General features: G+C 39.4%; 3 protein-coding genes across 4 annotated transcripts; all 3 read left to right on the top strand.

Annotated features, from left to right (window-relative positions):
- Positions 1-2915: 2915 nt before the first annotated feature.
- Positions 2916-9971, top strand: LOC114788661 (SLAM family member 7-like). The gene is made up of 7 exons (XM_028977459.1): positions 2916-3033; positions 6756-7055; positions 7289-7534; positions 7612-7725; positions 7841-7860; positions 8342-8395; positions 9194-9971. Exons 1-7 carry the CDS (start codon positions 2985-2987, stop codon positions 9338-9340), a joined length of 930 nt encoding a protein of 309 aa, XP_028833292.1. The 5' UTR covers positions 2916-2984; the 3' UTR covers positions 9341-9971.
- Positions 9972-13257: 3286 nt separating this feature from the next.
- Positions 13258-16326, top strand: LOC114788827 (uncharacterized). Of its 2 annotated transcripts, none has more exons than XM_028977749.1 (4): positions 13258-14050; positions 14895-15334; positions 15416-15442; positions 15714-16326. In XM_028977749.1, the coding sequence occupies exons 2-4, from the start codon at positions 14920-14922 to the stop codon at positions 15977-15979; spliced, it is 708 nt and encodes a 235-aa protein (XP_028833582.1). In that variant the 5' UTR covers positions 13258-14050; positions 14895-14919; the 3' UTR covers positions 15980-16326. The 2 variants fall into 2 exon arrangements, with proteins under 2 accessions (XP_028833582.1, XP_028833581.1); XM_028977748.1 differs by having other exon boundaries at positions 13259-14050; positions 14762-15334.
- Positions 16327-18858: 2532 nt separating this feature from the next.
- LOC114789271 (uncharacterized) lies at positions 18859-22777 on the top strand. Its single transcript, XM_028978501.1, has 5 exons — positions 18859-18935; positions 19936-20493; positions 20582-20623; positions 21693-21737; positions 21893-22777. The coding sequence occupies exons 2-5, from the start codon at positions 19941-19943 to the stop codon at positions 22156-22158; spliced, it is 906 nt and encodes a 301-aa protein (XP_028834334.1). The 5' UTR covers positions 18859-18935; positions 19936-19940; the 3' UTR covers positions 22159-22777.
- Positions 22778-22824: the final 47 nt, after the last annotated feature.

Raw genomic sequence — 22824 nt, 5'->3', positions numbered from 1 at the left:
GGTTCATAGGCGAGTGTGTTACCCACTAGGCTACTACCACCCTGATTTCTACCATGGTGCAATGGCACAAACACAAGACAAACATGAAACACGCTGCCAGGTGCTGATAGGACATAATACAGTGCAAATCTATATATAAATATATAGTGCAAAATAGAAATAGTGCAATATATATGCATAATGATTTATCCTATATCCAGTGACTATCTATAACATAACAGTGCAGGACAATGACAGACACAACACAGTGCAGCTGATTCACTGATTCAGTGCAAAAGATTCAAAATATTGTGCAATTTAACTACCAGGATAAGATAGTATTGGTGGCAGCATGAAATGATGGTACTTTTTTAAAGGATGGTGAGTTTAGCTTTGTGATGTTATTGGAAGCTGTTTCTATCCTTGTGGTGGAGGCCTGTATGCTACGGAACCTTTTCCCATATGGCAGGAGGGAGCTGAGAGAGTGAGATGGGTGGGTGGGGTCCTTTATTCATGGATCTGATGGGGCAGTGGGTGATGTAAGTGAGGGGACTTCGCAGCTGTCCTCACTATGCGCTTTTGGGTCAAAAATAGTGAGATATCTTGCAGAGGGATGCAGCACCCTTAAAATTGCAAAGCTTCTGAAGCGTGATCATCGAACAATCGAGCGTTTCATTCAAAATAGTCAACAGGGTCGCAAGCGTGTGGAAAAACCAAGGCGCAAAATAACTGCCCATGAACTGAAAAAAGTCAAGCGTGCAGCTGCCAAGATGCCACTTGCCACCAGTTTGGCCATATTTCAGAGCTGCAACATCACTGGAGTGCCCAAAAGCACAAGGTGTGCAATACTCAGAGACATGGCCAAGGTAAGAAAGGCTGAAAGACGACCACCACTGTACAAGACACACAAGCTGAAACGTCAAGACTGGGCCAAGAAATATCTCAAGACTGATTTTTCTAAGGTTTTATGGACTGATGAAATGAGAGTGAGTCTTGATGGGCCAGATGGATGGGCCCGTGGCTGGATTGGTAAAGGGCAGAGAGCTCCAGTCCGACAAGGTGGAGGTGGAGTACTGGTTTGGGCTGGTATCATGTGGGGCTTTTTCGGGTTGAGAATGGAGTCAAGCTCAACTCCCAGTCCTACTGCCAGTTTCTGGAAGACACCTTCTTCAAGCAGTGGTACAGGAAGAAGTCTGCATCCTTCAAGAAAAACCTAATTTTCATGCAGGACAATGCTCCATCACACGCGTCCAAGTACTCCACAGCGTGGCTGGCAAGAAAGGGTATAAAAGAAGAAAAGCTAATGACATGGCCTCCTTGTTAACCTGATCTGAACCCCATTGAGAACCTGTGGTCCATCATCAAATGTGAGATTTACAAGGAGGGAAAACAGGACACCTCTCTGAACAGTGTCTGGGAGGCTGTGGTTGCTGCTGCACGCAATGTTGATGGTGAACAGATCAAAACAATGACAGAATCCATGGATGGCAGGCTTTTGAGTGTCCTTGCAAAGAAAGGTGGCTATATTGGTCGCTGGTTTGTTTTTGTTTTGTTTTTGAATGTCAGAAATGTATATTTGTGAATGTGGAGATGTTATATTGGTTTCACTGGTAAAAATAATTAATTGAAATGGGTATATATTTGTTTTTTGTTAAGTTGCCTAATAATTATACACAGTAATAGTCACCTGCACACACAGCTATCCCCCTAAAATAGCTATAAATAAAAACAAACTCAAAACTACTTCCAAAAACATTCAGCTTTGATATTAGCTTTGGTTCATTGAGAACATGGTTGTTGTTCAATAATAAAATTATTCCTCAAAAATACAACTTGCCTAATATTCTGCACTCCCTGTAATGTAAATGTGATGCAGTTGTTAAGGATGCTGTCTTTGTAGAATATGGTGAGAATGGGAGGTGGTAGGTGGGCTCTGCTCAGCCACGACACAGAGCGGAGATGCTGCTGGGTTTTCTTGATAATGGAGCTGGTGTTGAGGGTCAGTGTGAGACTCACTGCAATGTGAAAACTGAGGTATTTGGAGTTCAATGGATAATACATACTAATACTAATACATACTAATTCATTCTAAATCATTCTAATCATACTATTTTTAAATTATATATGAATACATTTAACTTGTACACCGAGCACAGGTATTCAATTAACAAACATAATCGAAATTAAATATAGTCTAGACCTTTCTCATGTTTTCTCAAGTGAAAGGAAAATGATGATGAGTATTTTAAAACTATTTTATACTAACTTGCCTGCATAATGCTGCTGTTATAATTGGTTATTGTGAAAAAAAAAACTTAATGGTAAGTGTCCTTGTTTTTGCTGTTTTCGCTGTATTCTTCAGTTTATATACCAGATGTATATATGAAAGTAGTTTGAAACATTGAGGGAAAAGTTCAAGTTCGCTTTATTGTCAATTCAGCTACATATATGTTGGACAGTTGACAGTGAACCTGGTGCTACATGTAACCATTAAACAAGTTACTGATATAATGTGCGATATTGACAAACCAGGTTATATATGCATGATAACAATAGAGGTCGCCAGAGTACACCACCGTGATATACCCTCTTCCAGTAAACACATAAACTTTGCAAATCACCATAACATATATTTCGAATTAGCAGCAAATACTGTGCTTGTCTTTTGCTATCTGAAGCTAAAGTAAATCCCCTCCTTCTTCCTTCAGATGCTCCTGTTAGGGGGTTGCCACAGCAGCTCAGCTGTTTTATGCTGGATGTTTTATGCTTGGCACCAACACCATGAAATACACTTTCAAGTGCATCCCCAGTGGCTGGGTTGAGGCTATATTAAATCTAATGGTACCTATTGAAACCGATTTCGAAATCCTTGGTGTGTGATAAATAAAAATATAAAATTCAATTCAGGAACGAAAGGAACCCCCCTCCCCCATTTAGACGAAACTTCCGTTTTAAACTACTTTTAACTTCTGCGTGTGAACCCTCGATTCGCCACGGCATCAGAAATGAAGATAATGTTGCTTAATTTGCTGCTTCTGAATTTTCAACATTCAGGTACAGAACAAACAGTTTAACTATGACAGCATATTATGACATATATGACAGCATATTTGAATTTAAATTTGAATATTAATCGTGTCATACTAAATCTACTGTTAGATTTTTTTTGTGACTTAGACTGCACATTGTGAGAATTTAAACAAGCAAAATTTTGAGTGCTAAAGATAGTGAAATGTAGAAAAAAAGTCTACAGAGGGTAGATCAACACTAGATTTAACAGTAGACTTAATTTATGTTAACAACATAACATGTTCCTGTTCTTGGGGCACCCACCACTTTTAACCATAAAAGACAATATTCAGAAAAATGGCAGATTTTCCTTGCATTGTATTAGACTAGCACATAGGGGCTGTCTGCAAATGTCACATAAAGTATGTGTTACTTCTGAAAGTTTGATGTTTTAAGTAAACAAAGTTTAAGAAGGGACCATTGTTACTCTCACGCACTTTTCTCTCTGATTCTTATTCCACTCAACACTAGGCTTGTCACGATACTGACATTTCAAACTCAATACTAAGGATGGTACTCGATACTCTATACTATTTTGATACTAAAAGGGGACAAAAAACAAACACAGGCTCTTTTTAGTAATTTTTTGCAAAAAGGTCAGAACACCATGTGTATTTACAAGAAATGTATTTTAATGATTTTGAGATTGCGTTGACCTTCTTAATCTGACCCCATTAATTATTAGCAATGTATTTATAGTCATATGATGTTTCCTGGCCAAAGAGAGGCAGGGAACAAAAGAAGTTACAGGAATTAACAGTTTCTAATTGATTAACACAGTTAGATGTAAACAGTTGTATGTAAAAATGATACCAATGTTACAGAAAAAAACTAATTAGAGAAAAGGAGAAGAAGGAAAAAGATAGAAAGAAAGAGACAAAGCAAGGAGTCAAACTTCAGAGAAGAAGGGGCAGTGGTGGCCTGGCGGTTAAGGAAGTGGCCCTGTAATCAGAAGGTTGCCGGTTCAAATCCCGAGCCGCCAAGGTGCCACTGAGGTGCCACTGAGCAAAGCACCGTCCCCACACACTGCTCCCCGGGCGCCTGTCATGGCTGGCCACTGCTCACTCAGGGTGATGGGATAAATGCAGAGGACAAATTTCACTGTGTGCACCATGTGCTGTGCTGCTGTGTATCACATGTGACAATCACTTCACTTTAAACTTTATGTTTGCACCGCAGAGATGCATGGGGAAGCATGGTGGCTTTCGGAGCATGCACGCCAACCCGATACTTATCGGTTTAAGTCAAAGTGAAGTGATTGTCATTGTGATACACTGCAGCACAGCACACGGTGACACAACGAAATGTGTCCTCTGCATTTAACCCATCACGCTTAATGAGCAGTGGCCAGCCATGACAGGCACACGGGGAGACACACATGCTGCTAGATGGCATTTATCAGATACACCTCAATTTTTTGTTGATTTTCCACACCCCTGATTTTATATTAATATTTCAAAGAAAAAATATAAAATTCTTTTTTTCAATAGCTTCTACATGAACTGACCCTGTGACCCAAAACTGACATAAAACTGTTCTGCTGAATGGGAGTTGTCAAACATACCCTTTTCTGTAGAATTTCTGCACCCCTGATTTTATATTAATATTTAATTCATGATAAACTGTAAAAAAAAGTGCCCCTGTGACTTCAGTCAACTGAATTGTTGGTATACATCTTAACATTAAAATTCCTTTATGGAGCAGAATTTGATTTTATTCCCTATCATAATACCACTACTAGTTCTTGAATATTTGAATGTCATTTGAAATATTAATATCAGGGGGTGCAGACTAGTGTGTCCCATTCAGCAGCACAAACTCCCACAAACTAGTCCCATTCAGCAGCACAGTTCTACATTGGTTTTGGGTCACAGTGAAAGTGAAGTGATTGACATTGTGAAACACCACTGCCTATCAAGTGACAGGGTCACTTTGTGTTAAAGTTATTGAAAGTGAATGTAGTGAATAGTGAATATATGAATATCTGTCAAGGCCAAGGCCATTACCCTAACCTAACCATGGACAGGGTTCAGGTACTGTAGCAGTTACTGTGAACGTGCTTGAACCTGAAAGCTTTGTTTCATTTGTGAAACACGCTGTAATTTTTGGCCTGTAAACGTTTATAATTTCTTGAGAAATGTCATGTGTGGCATGTGAACGTGTTGAAATGTGTGAGACCTCAGAGCCCTGGCTACAACTGGCTTGATGACAATTTGAGTGACATAGAGGGCCTTGTAGAGACAGATGACGAAGTGGAAGAGAAGAATTCTCCCATTGTAGAGCATGATGATGTTGCCCAAAGTATCAAATATGATACAAACAAAAAAACAGACTTGTTATTCTTTTTTCATTTTGTTTAAGGGCTTAATAAAACCAAAGACAAAAAAAATAAAAATTATTTCCTGGTTCAGGCATTAAAGGTTCAACCACACACCTAATTTTTATATAGCTTGCCAGTGTGTGTGCTCCGGTATGACAAAAAAAACATACTATAATAATAAATAATTAAGAAAGAACATTTTTCCCCTGTTTACTTTTTTCTTTTCAAAATGGTGTGTGATCCGTAAGTCAGTCCGACGCAAGCCATATGTCAAAACGTTGGTATTGACAAGAAATACCACTCCAGTTCATCTTTGTACAGTGGTGGCCTAGCGGTTAAGGAAGCGGTCAGAAGGTTGCAGGTTCGAATCCCGATCTGCCAAGGTGCCACTGAGCACTGCTCACTCAGGGTGATGGGTTGAATGCACTGTGTGCACCGTGTGCTGTGTATCACATGTGACAATCACTTCACTTAACTAACCGTCTTTCCGCAAAGTACTAAAAAGTCGTTTTTTGGATTAGAATAATAATAGGGAGGCCAGGGTTAAGCGTGATGTGGCCACAGCCACCCCAGCCAGCCCACAGCTCCAGGTAGCCGTGGGAGGGTCTTTTTGGAACTTCAGCCACAACCATCCAAACAGGCCAGTAGACGAGGAGCATTTAAATTCAAGAACTGACATTATATCATTAATATGACTGTCATGACCCAAACTGTTCCTGGCACTCTGGGCCAGGTTTTCCAGATGTTTTTGTGTCTAGTGTGTGTCTGTTAGCCCTTGAGTGTTATCAACTGTTTGTTAGTACAGTTGTATCCTGACTGTGTCTAGTCCTTCTGCCTGCATTAGTCCTGTCACCCGGTGAAGGTTCCCTGTTTGTGTCCCCATTCAAGACAGGAATGTACAGCAGATAGGAACAACACAGCTGTTCTTTAAATGTGATTGAGAAGGGACAATTCATTTCAATTCATATGGACAGCATGCAAAATATACACACATAAGATCTGTAAGGCCATGTCGCTGACCACCTCACCACTGTTCAGCCATAATGAAAACTTACTGCGGCTGATATCCTCTGGCGGTCACCTTCACCAGCAGTAACCAGGGACTGGGCAGTATCCTCCTTCATCCTCCCTCCTTCAACTGCTCCCATTAGGGGCCTGGTTGTCCGCACAATTAACCTGGCTCTTCCTGACAACACTCCCCATTCGCCCAGGCTTGGGACCGGCACCAAGAAATACACTATTACACGCATCCAGTTAAATGATCTTTAAATTTAAATATAAATATATTAATATAAGTTAAAGGAATAAAATAAGATACAAATGCTGAGCTGAAAAATTGCTAAAAGATAATAGGTACATAAATAACATGTCTCTTTCTTTCTTCTAGTGTCCAGTGCTGGACAGTCTGTGGTGAAGCTGGAGGGAGATTCTGTTACACTGGACCTAGGGGATAACACGGGGATAACACGTATAACATGGACATTCAACATGAATAAAGACATTGTTACATATTACAGAAGTGATGGCCAAATGAGGATAGAAGATAATTATTATAAGGACAAGGTGCTTTTCAATAAAGCAAATTTCTCTCTGCTGGTGAAAAACCTACAGAAGAACGACAGTGGAATTTACAGAGCAGAAGGGACTGGTTCCCAGGTTCTTGCTGAGTACAATGTCAGTGTGCTAGGTGTGTATTTTAATGTAATCAGCAGAGTGTATTTCTCTGACATGCTGAATGTATGTTTATAGAAAACAAATATAAATATAGAATAATTTTTTCCAAATGCCTGTGTGCTTGTGTGTGTATTAGTGATTGTATTGTGCTTATTATGATAATTCACACCTCTTACAGCATCTCACTCATACAGATTACTTCAAGCTGTAAGAACTTAATATCCCCTGTATGTGTCTGTGTTTCAGAACCAGTGAAAGCTCCAGTCCTCACTCTGGTCTCTAAAGTGTCCACTAGTGACTCCTGTAATGTGACTGTCAACTGTACTGGGGGTGACCAATATCTGGTGTCCAGCTGTGACAACACCACCTGTTCCCAGGATAAGAATACCCCAGCTCTGACTATCTCTATCAGAGACTACATAATCTTCTGCAACTCTAGCAACCCGGTCAGCTGGAAAAATAGGACAATGGACATAAAACCTGTTTGTCACAGTATGTGTCTAAAAAGTTCAAGTGTATAAGATCTGAACAAAGCTGGATAATCATTGGATTTTAACTGTATGTTGCAGGCAAAGAAATGGAAGACGAAAACAAATGGACAGCAACAATAGCAATATGTGTATCTTTAATTATTGTATTAATTCTTGTGATCATGTATTTCATAGTGAAAAAGAGGAAATCAGGTAAGACCAATACAAATAAGTTTTTCTTCAGATTTGTCCACTTAAGTATCTGACATTGTTTGTAATTTGTGACCTTTTTCCAAATTATTCCTAATGTTTTTTTCCCAATTTCTAGGTGGAAGCCATAAACCAGATGTGAGTATGCAGTTTTTTTCACAATAGCAAACCAATTAAAATACTTAAAAGTCTTACATTTTACCATTTAATTCACACTCGTGTTGGAATTCACAACTATAATATAAAATGGCAAGTAAATCATTTTTATGATTAATGAAAATAAATAATACAAATTTAACATTAATACAAAAAAAGCCCTTTCCCAGCAAAACCAATAAAAGTGCCACCCCAGTATAAAGTTTTATAATAATGCAAAAAAAAAAACTGTCCAATGGAAAAATTAAAAAGCAGCATACCAGGTTAAAGCACTAATTTAGGTGACTAAATCCAGAAAAAAAGACAGGCAGACATTACAACATGCAATCCAAACCAAGACATGTACTTCATAGCACGTTAAGTAATTCCAGGGAGAAGTTCCATAAAGGTGGTTATATTTAGTAAAACAATAATTCTGCTGTACATTTACTCACTGACATTCTCTCTGTTTAAATGTTTATAGAATAATGTACAAGTACCAGGGACGACGTATGAAGAGGTTCAACTGAGTCCTAAGGTGAATTCATATCCAATTACAACGTACAATATTTCAAAGGAATTACCCCACAGTTACATTATTATGGTTTTACAACTATTACAAACACTTTCCACAGTTTATTCTCTGGGAAGATGGAGTAGAGAGCAGTTTTAGTGTGTTCCAGCTATGGAATCTAAGATCTTCTGCAGGACACTGTGCCTGGTGGAGTTTTTATAACTATTGTGACAAAAAGGCAAACATCTCCACACTGAAGAGTGTTGACAAATTTTCATGTAATGTAAAGTTGCTGTAAAATTACTGTAATCTTGATGTATCTTGATATTGTGTGAATTTAACAGGATGGTGCATCAAGCAAGACAATTCTTACTTCTTTCAAAAAATGTATGATTTAAATGTGTTTTCCTTATTCTTTTGAATGTTTTACTCTCTGTCATGAGTAACAAAACATCAAAAGAATGCTGATATATGGCAGATTATGTTTCTTAATTTAAACCAGCTTCTTAAACACATATTGCACCATAATAATTGAACAGCTAATTTCTCAAGCTTCAATATGTGTGCAAAAATCTTAACCTCATTTTTAAATAATAATTTTAACAAAACGACAAACCTTTTCTTCTCGGTTTTCAGAAACATTCTTTCATTAGTGAAGAAATTAGTGCACATTTTGTCCAATAAACATAAGTGTTTATCAGATTCGGTTTAAAGCTGACCTACTATCTCTCGCATCAACTGCTTCTTCTTAAACAGTAGATGTTGAGATTGATTCATATGTTTCTGGATACTACACTAATCTCCAAATTTGTCTGTTCACAGAGAGATTCAGAGACACCAGCCACCATCTACACCACCGTCCAACCACATTCTGAGCCAGACACACAAACTGTCATCAAAACCGATCCTGAAACCATTTATGCTCAAGTGAAAAAGCCTGGAGAGGCCAATGATGTTCCACCGGCTTAGACACTGGGGGGAGAGATGCAGAGGGTCCCAGAGTCATTTCAACAATTTTACTAACCAAGGATTCAAAGGATTCCATGCTTTTATTGTCATGTGTATAGAAGAAATTACACTTCTATGTACAAATTCTGTCTTTGCTGTCCACATACTAATGTGGCAGAGTTAGATTAAGTTGGTGAGGAAACAAAACAGGAACAAAAGAGTAGTGAACAAAGATTTATTTGTGTTCTTATGGCAGGTATGTTGTGATGACTGAGGCCACATAGGTAACTTTTTATGATTTATTATTTGTTTATAGATTTATGTGTTTTTGAATTATGTGGATTTATGAGTGTTGCATTATCAGCTGCATGGACACACCCTCATAGCAATGCAGGGTTAATGGTTTCTGTACCTGGTGTTTTGTTGACCTAATAAGGCATAGATGAATCTGAAATAGATACAAATGCAGTGAAGATGCTTGAATATATATGTAATCTGAATAATATCTGTATCTGTAAGTGAATATAGGGAAGGATCTGTTTTGTTCTTTGAGTATTAGAGTACTACCATTGTGTCCATGAGCAAGACACTTGACCCTAAGTTGCTCCAGGGGGGACTGTCCCCTGTAACTACTGATTGTAAGTCCCTCTGGATAAGGGTGTCTGATAAAAGCTGTAAATGTAAATGTATGTCATTGGTTTGTAGTGCAAAGAGTTAATAAAATAAATGATGTTATATAATAATAAATAATAATTACTTAATTGTGTGCTGTTTTATTATTTAAATTCATTTGAAAAAAGAGTGAGTCCCTCTACTGGTGAGAATTAGTCCCTGGGGTCAAATTTTTTTATATGTCAGAAAGACCTACAGTATATGAATGTATGTTTTGCTGGCTGTAGTATCAGCTTCTCCTGCCTATACTCTACTGTTTATGCAGCATTAAAGGTCAAAGGTTGGAGGGGTTGGTATGAGTCTTGCAGAGAAAGATTGCAATGCAGATCATGGATTGTAATTTTGTGTAAGACCTACTTACATCCATCATGTTAGTACGTTAGTAGTTTCTACTATTGCGAAACACAGGTCTGTGAGATGCAGACCTTTTTATTGACTGTGAGATTCAGTCATTTTTATTACACGCCGCATGTGACAGGACATCCAGGTCATCATAAACTACAGGACTAACACCTCTGCCGATGACAGTGAGTCCTCCCTACCAGATGCGCTGAATGACTTGTACACATGATACACACAGTGAGCAATGTGACTGCGAAATCCAAGCCTCTAGTGATCAGGTGCTGTGTCTAACCACTGCGGATGCACAGTTAACTCGAAAGGCTGTTGGACCAGACAACATCCCTGGAAGATGCTCATAGAATGTACAGACCAGCTGGTATTTTGTTCCAACATGTCTCAAGGCCACCACAATTGTGCCTGTGCTGAAGAACTCTTTAGCATCGTGTCTCAATGTCTACCGTCCCATTGCACTTACACCCATCATAATGAAGTGCTTCAAGAGGCTGGTCATGAAACCAGCTGCCCTACTGCCCTACACTGTGGACCCACTGCAATTTGCCTATCGTCTGAACCGCTCCATAGATGATGCCACCACTCTGCATCTGACCCTCACTGACCTGGACAATAAGGACACATACGTGTGAATGCTGTTCATAGACTTCAGGTCAGCATTCAACACCATATCATTCCCCAGAACCTGGTCAAGAAGCTGAGCCTTCTGAGCATGAACACAACAACAACAACATTTATTTCTTATATAGCCCAAAATCACATACAGTATGTCTCAATGGACTTTGACAGGCCCTACAGTTGACACCCCCCACACTTGACCCTTCTGCACACAAGGAAAAACTCCACACAAAAAAAACTCTAGGAGAGAGAAAAAAAGAAAGGAAGAAACCTTGGGAAGGAGTGATACAGAGAGGGACTCCCTTCCAGGGTAGAGTGAGCCTGCAACTGGATCTTGGATTTCTTGACTGGTAGACTTCAGTCTGTCCGTATCAGGATAGCATGTCGAACACCACCACACTGAGCACTGGAGCTCCTCAGGGTTGTGTTCACCCTGCTGACCCACGACTATGCAGCGATGTACAGCTCCAACCATATCATCAAGTTCTCCAATGACATGACCAAGGTGGGTCTCATCAGCAAGAATGATGAGTCAGCATACAGAGAGGAGGTGAAACGACTGATGAACTGGTGTTTGGCAAACAATCTGTTTCTGAACCTGGACAAAATGAAGGAGATGATTGTTGACTTCAGAAGACAATGGAGGGATCTTTCTCCACTGAAAATCGACAGTTCTTGTGTGGAGACAGTCAAGAACTCAGTTCCTTGGTGTTCATCTAGAGGAGAACATCTCCTGGAATCTTAACACCAGCTCATCAGCCAAGAAATCCCAGCAGTGTCTCTACTTCCTGCGGAGGAAAGCCCATCTCCTACCACCCATGCTCACCAACTTCTATAGAGGGACCATTGAGAGCATTCTAAACAGCTGCATCACTGTCTGGTTTGTGAACTTCACCATATCGGACCACAAGACCCTACAGCCGATAGTGAGGACAGCTCATCAGAGTCTCTCTTCCCACCTAAACGGACATTTACAACATACGCTGCATCAGGAAAACTACCAGCATTGTGAAGGAATCTACACATCCCTCACATGCACTCTTCACCCTCTTACCATCCGGAAAAAGGAAGCATTCAGGCCCTCACTGCCAGACTCTGCAACAGCTTCATCCCACAGGCCATCAGACACCTGAACACTCAGGGACTCACCCCCTGGACTGATTCACACACCCTAGCTCTGTTATATTGAGTAATATTACCTATATGTAACATTATCTATTAATGCACCGTTCCATTTTGCACAGCAGTATTTGCACTTTTATTATTCATTTCACTAGTCTAGCACTGTCTGTCTCATTGTTGTCTACATGTTTTGTTCGATGTTTCCTCTTGGTCTGCCTGTGTCCCCTGTTTGCACTTTATGAAGCCCAGTTTGTCTGTCACATACGCACTTTATGTAATTATGTAACTTTGTTTAACGGTTACATGTAGCACCAGGTTCCAGGGAAACACCAGGTTCTCATTTCACTATGTCCTGTCTAACATGTATGTAGCTTAAATGACAATAAAGTTCAACTTCAACATCCTACTTTCCGGAACAGCTTTATTTCATATCAGGATGTGCTGACTTCCTGATTCTCACTTTTGGTTTGTTGCTTGTTTTACTGTTTTTAGTTAAATAACATCACATTACAACGGTACAGGACAAAGAAGACAATTCCAGCATTATTATTCTTATTTGTATGAACAGTAATCATATAAAAGTTAATTTTTTTCTGAACGGCTAGTTTTCTTTTCAGTCTACTGAAAGCAGAACAAGAAACCACAGAACAGGAAGAAGCGTGGTACGTTTGTGTGGGGTGTGATGAATCTATTTCCATCTCCAACAGAAGCCAACAGAAAAAATATATGTATGATTTTTTTTAATTACCATTTGATGCCAACAGAAAAAAAATATGTATACATTTTTTTATTACCATTTGAAATACAATCTTGGTGCTGATTTCTGTTCCTGGTATGTGTTTTGATGGCAGCAAGATGTCCAATGAGCAGAGAGGCACATCAGCAGAGGTAGTAAAGTAATGTGATCAATATCAACAGTTTATCATTATCATTAGAGAGAGAGAGAAAAAAAAACTACAAATTCAGGAAATATGACACATATCCACCAGCATGAAGATTACCCCTGCGGAAGATGACTAAGAAACCACACAACTCATGATGAGAAAAAGCCTCTAGCATTACATATAGGAAAACCAAACAGACAGATACATGAAGGATAGCCACAAGTCAGACAGCCATATACAACAACCCATGTGGCCATGGAGTCAGAAAAAGACAGACCCCTACATTATGTCAAAAAGTCCAATGTACCACGGGAGGCAAGCCTACAACAAAATAAACAGCCAAAATTATTTCAGTGTGTCATTAATAGTGAGGGGGGTGAAAGATTTACTATTTTCCATGTATGAGATATCAGGCAGTGAGTGATTCAGGGCAGTGGTGGACTAGCAGCTAAGGAAGGGGACTTATGACCAGATGGTCAAGGTGAGGAGGTATTATTTCAAAAATTGTCAAAAGAAGAATGTACACTGTTAAACTAAACCGAATCACATAAAAAGAGTGTTAAATGTTGTGCAAACTTAGAATTCTAACACTGTGTTTTGTTTACTGATGATTTTACTGGTGTTTTACTGACATCTGCTGGAAAAGATCTGGCTGCTGGTGAGGCAGGAAGCAGGGTGGCTTCAGCATCTGTTGCATCACGACACAAAAAATGCATTGGTCATCTATAAAATCTAATAATATCTATAAATATATATTTAAAGAATTAACCCAAGAAGCCAAGAAGGACTTAACAATAGAGAAATACAGTATTAATAATGGGAAAAAAAATACATTGCTGGGAGTGGGTAATGAAGGATCTTCAAGACATTGGTTTAAAAAGAAGAAGTTTTTATAGACACTTCCTACTCCTATTCCTCAGTTTTGGTGCATGCATTCCTGTTCAGTGATAAGCTAAGGTACAAGCTGAAACTGAAAACTGAACTAAACAGAACTAATTTGTTCGTAATAATTGATGTGAACTGGAAGTGGTCTCCAGGCACTTTGGTCAAGATTCTGACTCTTCAAAAATCCTTCTTCAGGGTGAGTTAAAAACAGTTTTACCTTCTTGTAAAATAGCAATAGGGCAATAGAGAGACATTAACAAAAAGAAGATAAGCATGTCTAGCTCCTTCAAAAATTATAAATAACATTGGTAGTATATTTTGTGTAATGTTTGGATTCTCTCACTAAAACCTTTGTGAAACATAAATGTAAAGGTTTCATTGCAGTAAATTTGCAACTAGCAACATTTAGACAAGGTCAATAGTTACATTTATACAGTACAATTTATACAGTACATTTATACATTTATTAATAACAATATATATGTAGTATGTATTCTATGTTTTGGCCCCTCGGTGGTGGAATGAACTTCCCCTCGAGGTCAGAACAGCTCAGTCATTGAGCACTTTCAAACGGCAGCTCAAGACCTTCCTCTTTAGGGAACATTTAGATTAACTTGTAACCTTCTTATTGTCCTACTTATGTATAGAAACTAAAACAGAGTGAATAAAAATATTGTATTAATAATTGGGGGGTGCTAGTGAACCAGAATTGATCTCTTCATTGATTGCAACATGGAAGCACGTTGTAAGTCACTCAGGATAATGTAATGTAAATGTATTCTGGTCAACTTGGGGTGTACTTTACCTGAAGCATAATAGAACTATGAGACTAGAAAGGCTAGAAAATAAGGTAGCACCTCTTGCATTCTTGGAAGATCTAATATGCTCTTTGCTGTTCACTCAACAGCTATGGAGTACATCATGAATTTGTTAGAAATTGCAGAGAGGTTGTCCTCCTACTGTAAGATGGTTCAAGGTAACAAAGACCAGTGTGTGCGGCTGGACGAACACGTGTCAGCTTTGGTTAAATTGTTGCACAGCCTGAAGACCCAGGGCCTGAGTGAAATGAGTGAGGAGCTGAAAAGATGTCTGACGAACCTCAAACACATTCTTGTGTCTGCTGAGGAGCTGGTGAAGAAGTACAACAGCATGGGTTACCTGAACAGTTTGTGGAAGGCGTACAGCCTTAATGAGGAATTCAACTGTTTATTCGAACAACTGGAAGACATAAAAAAGTATTTATCCCTTTCCCTGCAAGTGGAGCAAAGACAGAAGATAGGTACTGTTTGTAACACCATGGACACTACAGAAAAGAAGGTGGATTCTTTGCAAGAGATGGTGGATGAAACACACAAGAAGATAGACTCTGTTTATGAGATAGTAAACATTTCACAAAGGAAATTAGATGAACTTCATGAAAAAATTGAAAACACCCCCAAAAATGCACAGAACGTTGTGTTGGTGGAGTCTAAAAAAACAGGTAAGGTTTATTTGTCATGAGACAATTGCTTTTATGCAGTTCTAAATCAGCATTATGGATATGGTTAATTTTTGTCTACAGGACCAGAACCTCCTACTGAGGATGCAGGTAAGTGGAAATCAAGAATTTAATTCACCATTCAGGTGACCTTGTCTGCTTTAAAAGAGAAGAAGATCAGACACAGTCACAGAGAGCCCGACTTGTTGGGCAACAGAGGCAGGGTAAAGAAAGACAGCATTGCGTTTAGAGTGAGTTCCTGATCTAAAAAGGCTAAAGAAATGTGAGGTCAAACCTGGAGTGAGAATTTTCTCAGTTCTAGAAATATTATGTCATCACAGTGTTGGTGTTCACTTTTGTTGTCCATGTTTTCTGTTAATAGAAAAAATGCTTCTTAAAATCCGCACCAAGTTTGTTGAAAATGTAACTGGGGTCTTGATCAAGCAGCTTCTGGATGATCTCCGGGAGACTCGGGTTCTGAACTCTGAAGAGGCAGATGCAGTTCTGGAGGAAAACTCCTCGAGGGCAGACAGAGCCCGCTGCCTTATGGACATGGTGAGGAAAAAAGGGAAGAAGTCATCTGAGAGGATGGTCAGTTGGCTGAAGGAGCACGATCCAAACCTTTCTCAATCCATCGGTCTGGTCTGATTGAGGTCTTATTAGCACACTAGTTAATTAGTACATTTTTATGGACTTTTTGCCTTCAACTGACCTAAGCAGCCAACAGGTTCTATTCAAGTACTTGTATATATTCAACTATATTAAATACTGATTGTAAGTCACTCTGGATAAGGGCATCTGATAAATGATGTAAAAATACTGATAAACTTTTTTAATAAATTTACCCTGTTTTAGAGTGTTGGCTTCATAAAGGCAATTATTCACACAGGTCAAAATGCTAACAATTGCAGTACTAGTATTCACATTTGTTATCAATGTTTACCCATACACATGGTTATTTCTATTTCATTGGATTAAAAAACATTTATTTAGAATGACATGACTGCTGCTGATCTTCTGTGCTACACTGCAACAGTCAGTTGCTCTTCTATCTGAACCCCTGCTCCTGTGCCAGAAGAGGGGATGGTGCCTGCAAAGCTCTCCCACTGAACATGGGCTTAGTTGAATTTGTAGGCATTTAAAAATAAATTATTTAATCACTCACTTAGTCAAACTAACTCTCCAGACTGGAAAACCAGGCAATAGTCTTGAAAAAGTGTGTATTCTACCGTTGCTCTGACACTCCCTGATCACATGTCTGAAGAGATTCAATGGATTTGACTACTGTGCATTTATATTATAAAATAATTGAAATATATAAAGACAAGTGGTATATGAGAGCTTTGATTTGCTTATAGACCGTTTGCAGTTGCTTACAGGCACCACTCTGGCTCACCTCGACAATAAGTACAGTTATGAAAGATTGTTACTTGTAGATTATAGCTTTCCATTTAACACAGTCATCTATTCCAAGATGACTAAGAAGCTGCTGGGACTGGGACAGTGCTACTTGTGAAACTGGGTCCTGGATTTCCTCACGTCAGCACCCTGGTCCTCAACAAAGTTACAACACAGATGTGTCCTGAGCCTATCGCTTTACAACCTGTTTGGACATGTTACACATGGCTGCCTTTAGGTCACGGTGAAGACACGGCGGCGCTCGCGGTGTCACGATAGAACACCGAGCACAATGAAATTCTTAGTACCGTCTCTACATAGAAGACATAAAAGTGCAAATACCAAAAAAAAAAAAACAGCTTTAACTTTCAACAGCCTGTGAATCTTGCAGGGATGATATCAATATGTATGTGTACGTATAAAAATATCACAGTTGCGTAACATAAGTGTGTAAGTTACATAACATAAAGGGTCAGTACAAAGAAAAGTCCTGTTTTGAATAGCCTTACAGCACTGGGGTAAAAGCTGTTCCTAAAACGTGCTGTGCGTGTGTGTATTGTCCTAAGTCTCCCGCCAGATGACAGGTAAGAGAAAGGGTGATGAGCTGCATACTGCTTCCTGAAGTCCAACAACAGTTTTGCTAGCACAGAGAGAGAGGTTGTTCTCCATGCACCAATCTGCCAAGAGTCTCGCCTCCTCTTTGTAGTCCGATTCGCTGTTATTGGTGATCAGGCCCACAATGTTGGTGTCGTCGGTGAACTTGTTGATTGTGTTAAGAGTTGTGTCTGGCCACACAGACATGTGTAAACAGGTTGTACAGTGATAGCCTCAGGACCCACTTCCCTGCTGTGTAACTGTGTTGAAGACCAGGGTGCTGACGTGAGGAAATCCAGGATCCAGGACCACCTTGCAGGTGGAGGACTGCTGGAGCTCTGTTGTGAGGGTCCATGTTGCTGCTTATAGCTGTGTGCTTGGTGGCTAAAATAGCCTAAATAAGGTTTTTCTTTTTGGTTCTTTATATAATTTCTGATACTGTTTCTTGTCCTTTTATTTTTGTTACCAAAAAACATGTATGTCATGGATTTATTTTTTCTTTTATTTTTTCTTTTCTCCAATGGCTGTGACACCCTGTGAGAACAATAAACTTTTTTTTCTGAGTTTCACCCTACGTTTTGCCCCTAAACTACTTGACTTGACTTTATTGACACCACCTTTTGAAAGTAAAGCGCTTGTGAAACACTGCAGCACAGCAGACAGTGCAAAGAGTGGGCATGTATAAACATGCTGAACATACCATGTGTAAAAAATGTTTTAAGGAGGAGGAGGAGAGGGCTCAACTGGCTTGCAGGATGTGTTGAACAGAATGGTCCCAGACAAGATTGCAGTTATTGCAGATTTACTGAATTATAAGTGATTGATTGTTACAATGGTTGAGTGGTTGAATGAATAGTTCTATCTATCTATCTATCTATCTATCTATCTATCTATCTATCTATCTATCTATCTATCTATCTATCTATCTATCTATCTATCTATCCCAGGGCGCAAAAAAACGTCTAGGACCGCCCTTGGTTACATGCCACTTCATTACATTTACATTTACAGCATTTATCAGATGCCCTAATCCAGAGCGATTTACAATCAGTAGTTACAGGGACAGTGAAAGAGTGAAGTGATTGTCACTTGTGATACACAGCAGCACAGCACACGGTGCACACAGTGAAATTTGTCCATGGCATTTAACCCATCACCCTGAGTGAGCAGTGGGCAGCCATTACAGACGCCCAGGGAGCAGCGTGTGGGGACGGTGCTTTGCTCAGTGGCACCTCAGTGGCACCTTGGCGAATCGGATTCCATATTTCCATATTTGCTTTGTGACTTTGTGTTGGAAGTATCCCAGTTTTGCCTTTAACATCAGACACACGAATTCCTGAAAAGGACACAAGTACAGCTGCCCACACGCCATGCAGCATAGAGAGCTTTGGAACAGACATGAGGATTTTAGCTGGGATCTGAACTCTCCCCGCATTTTCCCAGCAACTGAAGGGTTTCACCCCCGCCGAATGTAACAGTAACTGGGGGATAACGGGCGTTTGTCACGTGGTTACGCGCGTCTTCTGCTTCCGCGTTCTGCTTTAACCGCGCCCATATATTTACTTCTGGCCACCGCTTTTCAAGACGCCGACTTACCTGCGCTTAGATACAGGTAATAAAACCCAAATGCTGTTCCGGCACGACATTGTGGGGGATCGTGGGCGCCTGGAACGTTTCTTGCCGTCCGATGGAGAGACAGGAGCAGTGGCTGCACTTTCCTGAACACGGGGACATTTTCTAACTATGATGGCACGGGACTCGGACTAACAGACGGGTGCTAGTAACCTAGTGGGTAACACACTCGCCTATGAACCAGAAGACCCGGGTTCAAATCCCACGTACTACCATTGTGTCCCTGAGCAAGACACTTAACCCTAAATTGTTCCAGTGGGGGACTGTCCCTGTAACTACTGACTGTAAGTCGCTCTTTATAAGTGCGTCTGATAAACGCTGTAAATGTAACAGACAGAAATCACATTTGGTCTTTTAGTGACAATTGCGGATTTAATCAATAGAATACTGACATCTGAGGCTTAATTCTAAACACGATGAATTAAAAGATTTGTAGTGCTTTCATTCCTAGTGGTCTCAATTGATTAAAAAAATAATCCACTTCATCACAATCAAAGACTGATCAGTCTTTTTTAAATTATATTAAATGAGAGTGTTTGCTTGTATTTTTGGACGATTAAACATCTAAATGTTTACTGATAAAAAGGAATCACAGATTTTAAATATGAGAATTTGGTTTTGACGATTTTATAACTGGCACTTTGTGAGGCACAATAAACATTCTAAGCAGATTAAGAACTGCGAAACCTAATACAATATCATTTAATGCTTTTAATCTGCACCATAATGTAACATTGTAACAAAACCGCACTCATCACATGACTTTTCATAATGCAGTCATCAACTGCGCTACCAATCATGCAACCAGACACAGCCGTTATAGTCATAGAATGGGATGACGTCTAATGTAAAATGATGATGTGATCGGTGGATTAATTGTTTAGCGTTAAAATATATTAAAATAATGATTAATTGTTAGCATTAAAATATGACTGGATGTTGACCACGCAAATTTTTTTTGTTTTGTTTTCCCGTTTCAGTAATAATGGAAGCCATCGAGCCAATTAAAATGATTGCAGAGACTCTGATCACTTTATTTCAGAAGGAGCAGTCGAACAAGGAGCAGTGCAAACGACTGGCAAACTGTATCACAACCCTGGTGGAAACGCTGACTGCTCTGCAGAAGCAGGATTTTGGTAAAAACGTCAAGCCACTGGAAGCACGCCTTGCAGCTTTGAAAGAAGTCCTGGATTCGGCCGAAGCCTTCCTCAAGAAATGGGGTTCCACAAACAAGCTCTTTCGATTTTTTAAGGCCAATAAAACAGAAGAAAAACTGCAAGATTTGTTTCAGCAACTGGAAGATGAACGGAAGCAACTTTGTTTTTTCCTTCAGGTGGAGCAGAGAGATGAGATGGACAATGCTAAAAAGAAGCTAGATGCGGTAAATGAAACGGTGAAACGCACTGAAGACCAGGTTACCGCCGTGCACGATGTCCTGGAAAATACAAATAAGACCATTAATTCTGTGGATGAGGAAGTTGGTGCCATTCATAATGAAGTTAAAAAAATGAACGACGCACTGGACAATATAGTAAAACGTTTGTATACCATTAGATACGTTTTTTTTACATCAATCACTGAAGTCTGAGTTCAAACCACACAAACATCTGCTGATTTCCTTCACAGGCGGAGAAACACAGAATACGGTTGAACAAAAACACTCATCAGGTTTGTGGTTGTCTTTTTTTATCTTTATATTCTGTTTATCAATCTCTCCAGGATTTTGTGGGCTTTTTTGTGATTGTTGTGGCCTAAAATCCCTGATGTGACACCTACAGTGAAATTGGAAGTGCTTTAATGTTTTCATGTTTCTTTGTGAGAACTAGCAGACATTGCAAGAACAAATGAATGAACTCAACTGGTGTTCTATGTAACCTTTCCAAACAAGGCAGAGGATTTTACAGAACACTGAAATCAGCTGTTAGTGACAACAAATTTGTTCAGTACTTTCTTAAGATAATTGACTTAATATAAACAAAATGACAACCACAATTAAACCATTAATCTTGTCAAGGGGGGAGTTTACATTCTCAGTGGTTACTCCTGTACGAAGTGAGGATCTGCAGGGCAGGACCAGGGTCCTCTCATATTCATCCTTCTCCAATTGTACCATGAGTAAACACGTTTACTTGTCATGTCCATAGCCTGTTAAGCTTTGCAGTAGAAAAGTGACTGACAAGCGATGACTTTTGTCTGTCTGTTCCTTCACAGTATAGCACCGGTTTTGTATTAAACTTCAGGTAATTGAATGGACTTCAGTTGTAATATATGATTGCCAATCTTCATCTTATGTGCTTGGTTTCAATCGAGCGACACTGCAGCCTAAGGTCATAGGTCAAATTTGGTGGCCTAGTGGTTAAGGAAGTGGCCCTGTAATCAGAAGGTTGCCGGGTCGAATCCCGATCTGCCAAGGTGCCACTGAGGTGCCACTGAGCAAAGCACTGTCCCTATGCACTGCTCCCAGGCGCCTGTCATGTCTGCCCACTGCTCACTCAGGGTGATGGGAAATTTCACTTTGATTAATGGTTGTGAACTTTCAGGAGGGGCTGATTTATACACCTCTGAGGCAGACATAGTTCTCATAAAGTTATATTCCAAAATAATTACACTCATGTGTAGGGCTTGCATAATCCAATTTTTTCAATATTTAACAAGGTCTTCTCTTTCAGATCTACTTTTTTCTTAATTATATCATCAGATGAATCCATTTTCTCAGATTTCTATTTTTTCCATATAGGTGCTGTTCAAGTTCAAAATGCCTCACCATCCATACAAGATTCAGGTAAGAAACTAACATGTGGTACCGTATGTAAATCGTGTGTAAAAAATGGTTTCTAGGAAGCAGTTCAGTTACATCTATAGACTGTACATGATTGCATGTGCTTCTCACAATGCTTACCTGATTAAAAAAAACGTATTTTCCTATATTTTTAACAGTTCAACTGCTCGACAAAATCCGCCCGGAATTTGTTCGGGGCGTTTCTGCTGCTGTTATCAACCTGCTGCTGGATGACCTACAGCAAGATAGAGTCCTGAACGCTCTGGAAGTTGAGTCGATTAGGGAGGAAAATCCAGCCAGAGCAGACAAAGCTCGCGTTCTGATAAAATTGGTGCTGAACAAGGGGAAGAAGTCCAGTGAGAAGATGATAAATCACCTGATAAAGCACGATCCAGACTTTAGTGCCACTTTGGGTCTGTGTTAAAGCCCCAGAACTTGGGGTGCACAACAAAACATGTTTTCTTGTCTTTACTTGCCAGTAGGCATAGATGTTATGGAATATGGATGAAAATAAATCTACACATTAAAACATCCTGGACAGGATTTTAGTATTTAAAATGGCATAATGCTCTGGATCTTATGTCTGGAAACACTGGCTTGATTTTCTTTTTACTTACTTACTTTATAAAGTTCGCTCTTGTGGTGCTTCAAATCCAGCCATCTTCACAGCTGCTCCTTGGGTTACCTTCTTTATTATTTTGTTATTATTAGTGAAATGTGGATTTCTTCAAAAACATGACACTGAAAAACTGTCTTTAATTTCTGTTGCCTGGATTGGGTAGAGAACCTGTGGTTACACATTAATAAGCTTATTAGTAACATTAGTAGTATTTTATATAATTTTTACTATGATTGTACTGATGTATTCCTCCATAAAAAGCCTCTTTACACTTTAGTAAACACAGATGTAATCCGAAAAAAAAATATTTTGGTATGCTGTACTGTATTGTTTCAATACACGTTGTACAAAATGTCCATTGTTTTATTAAGATTTTGTAAAATGTAAAAAAAAGTTTTATAATAACACTAACCAGTTCGCTCTAGGCCTGTCTCACTCTGAATTCCTCTATATTTTATTTGTTGTCAAATT

The sequence above is a fragment of the Denticeps clupeoides genome, chromosome 4 (genome assembly GCF_900700375.1).
Source record: "Denticeps clupeoides chromosome 4, fDenClu1.1, whole genome shotgun sequence".
Lineage (NCBI taxonomy): Eukaryota > Metazoa > Chordata > Actinopteri > Clupeiformes > Denticipitidae > Denticeps > Denticeps clupeoides.
The sequence above is the reverse complement of the archived record's forward strand: the minus strand, read 5'-3'. Positions and strand labels throughout refer to the sequence as shown.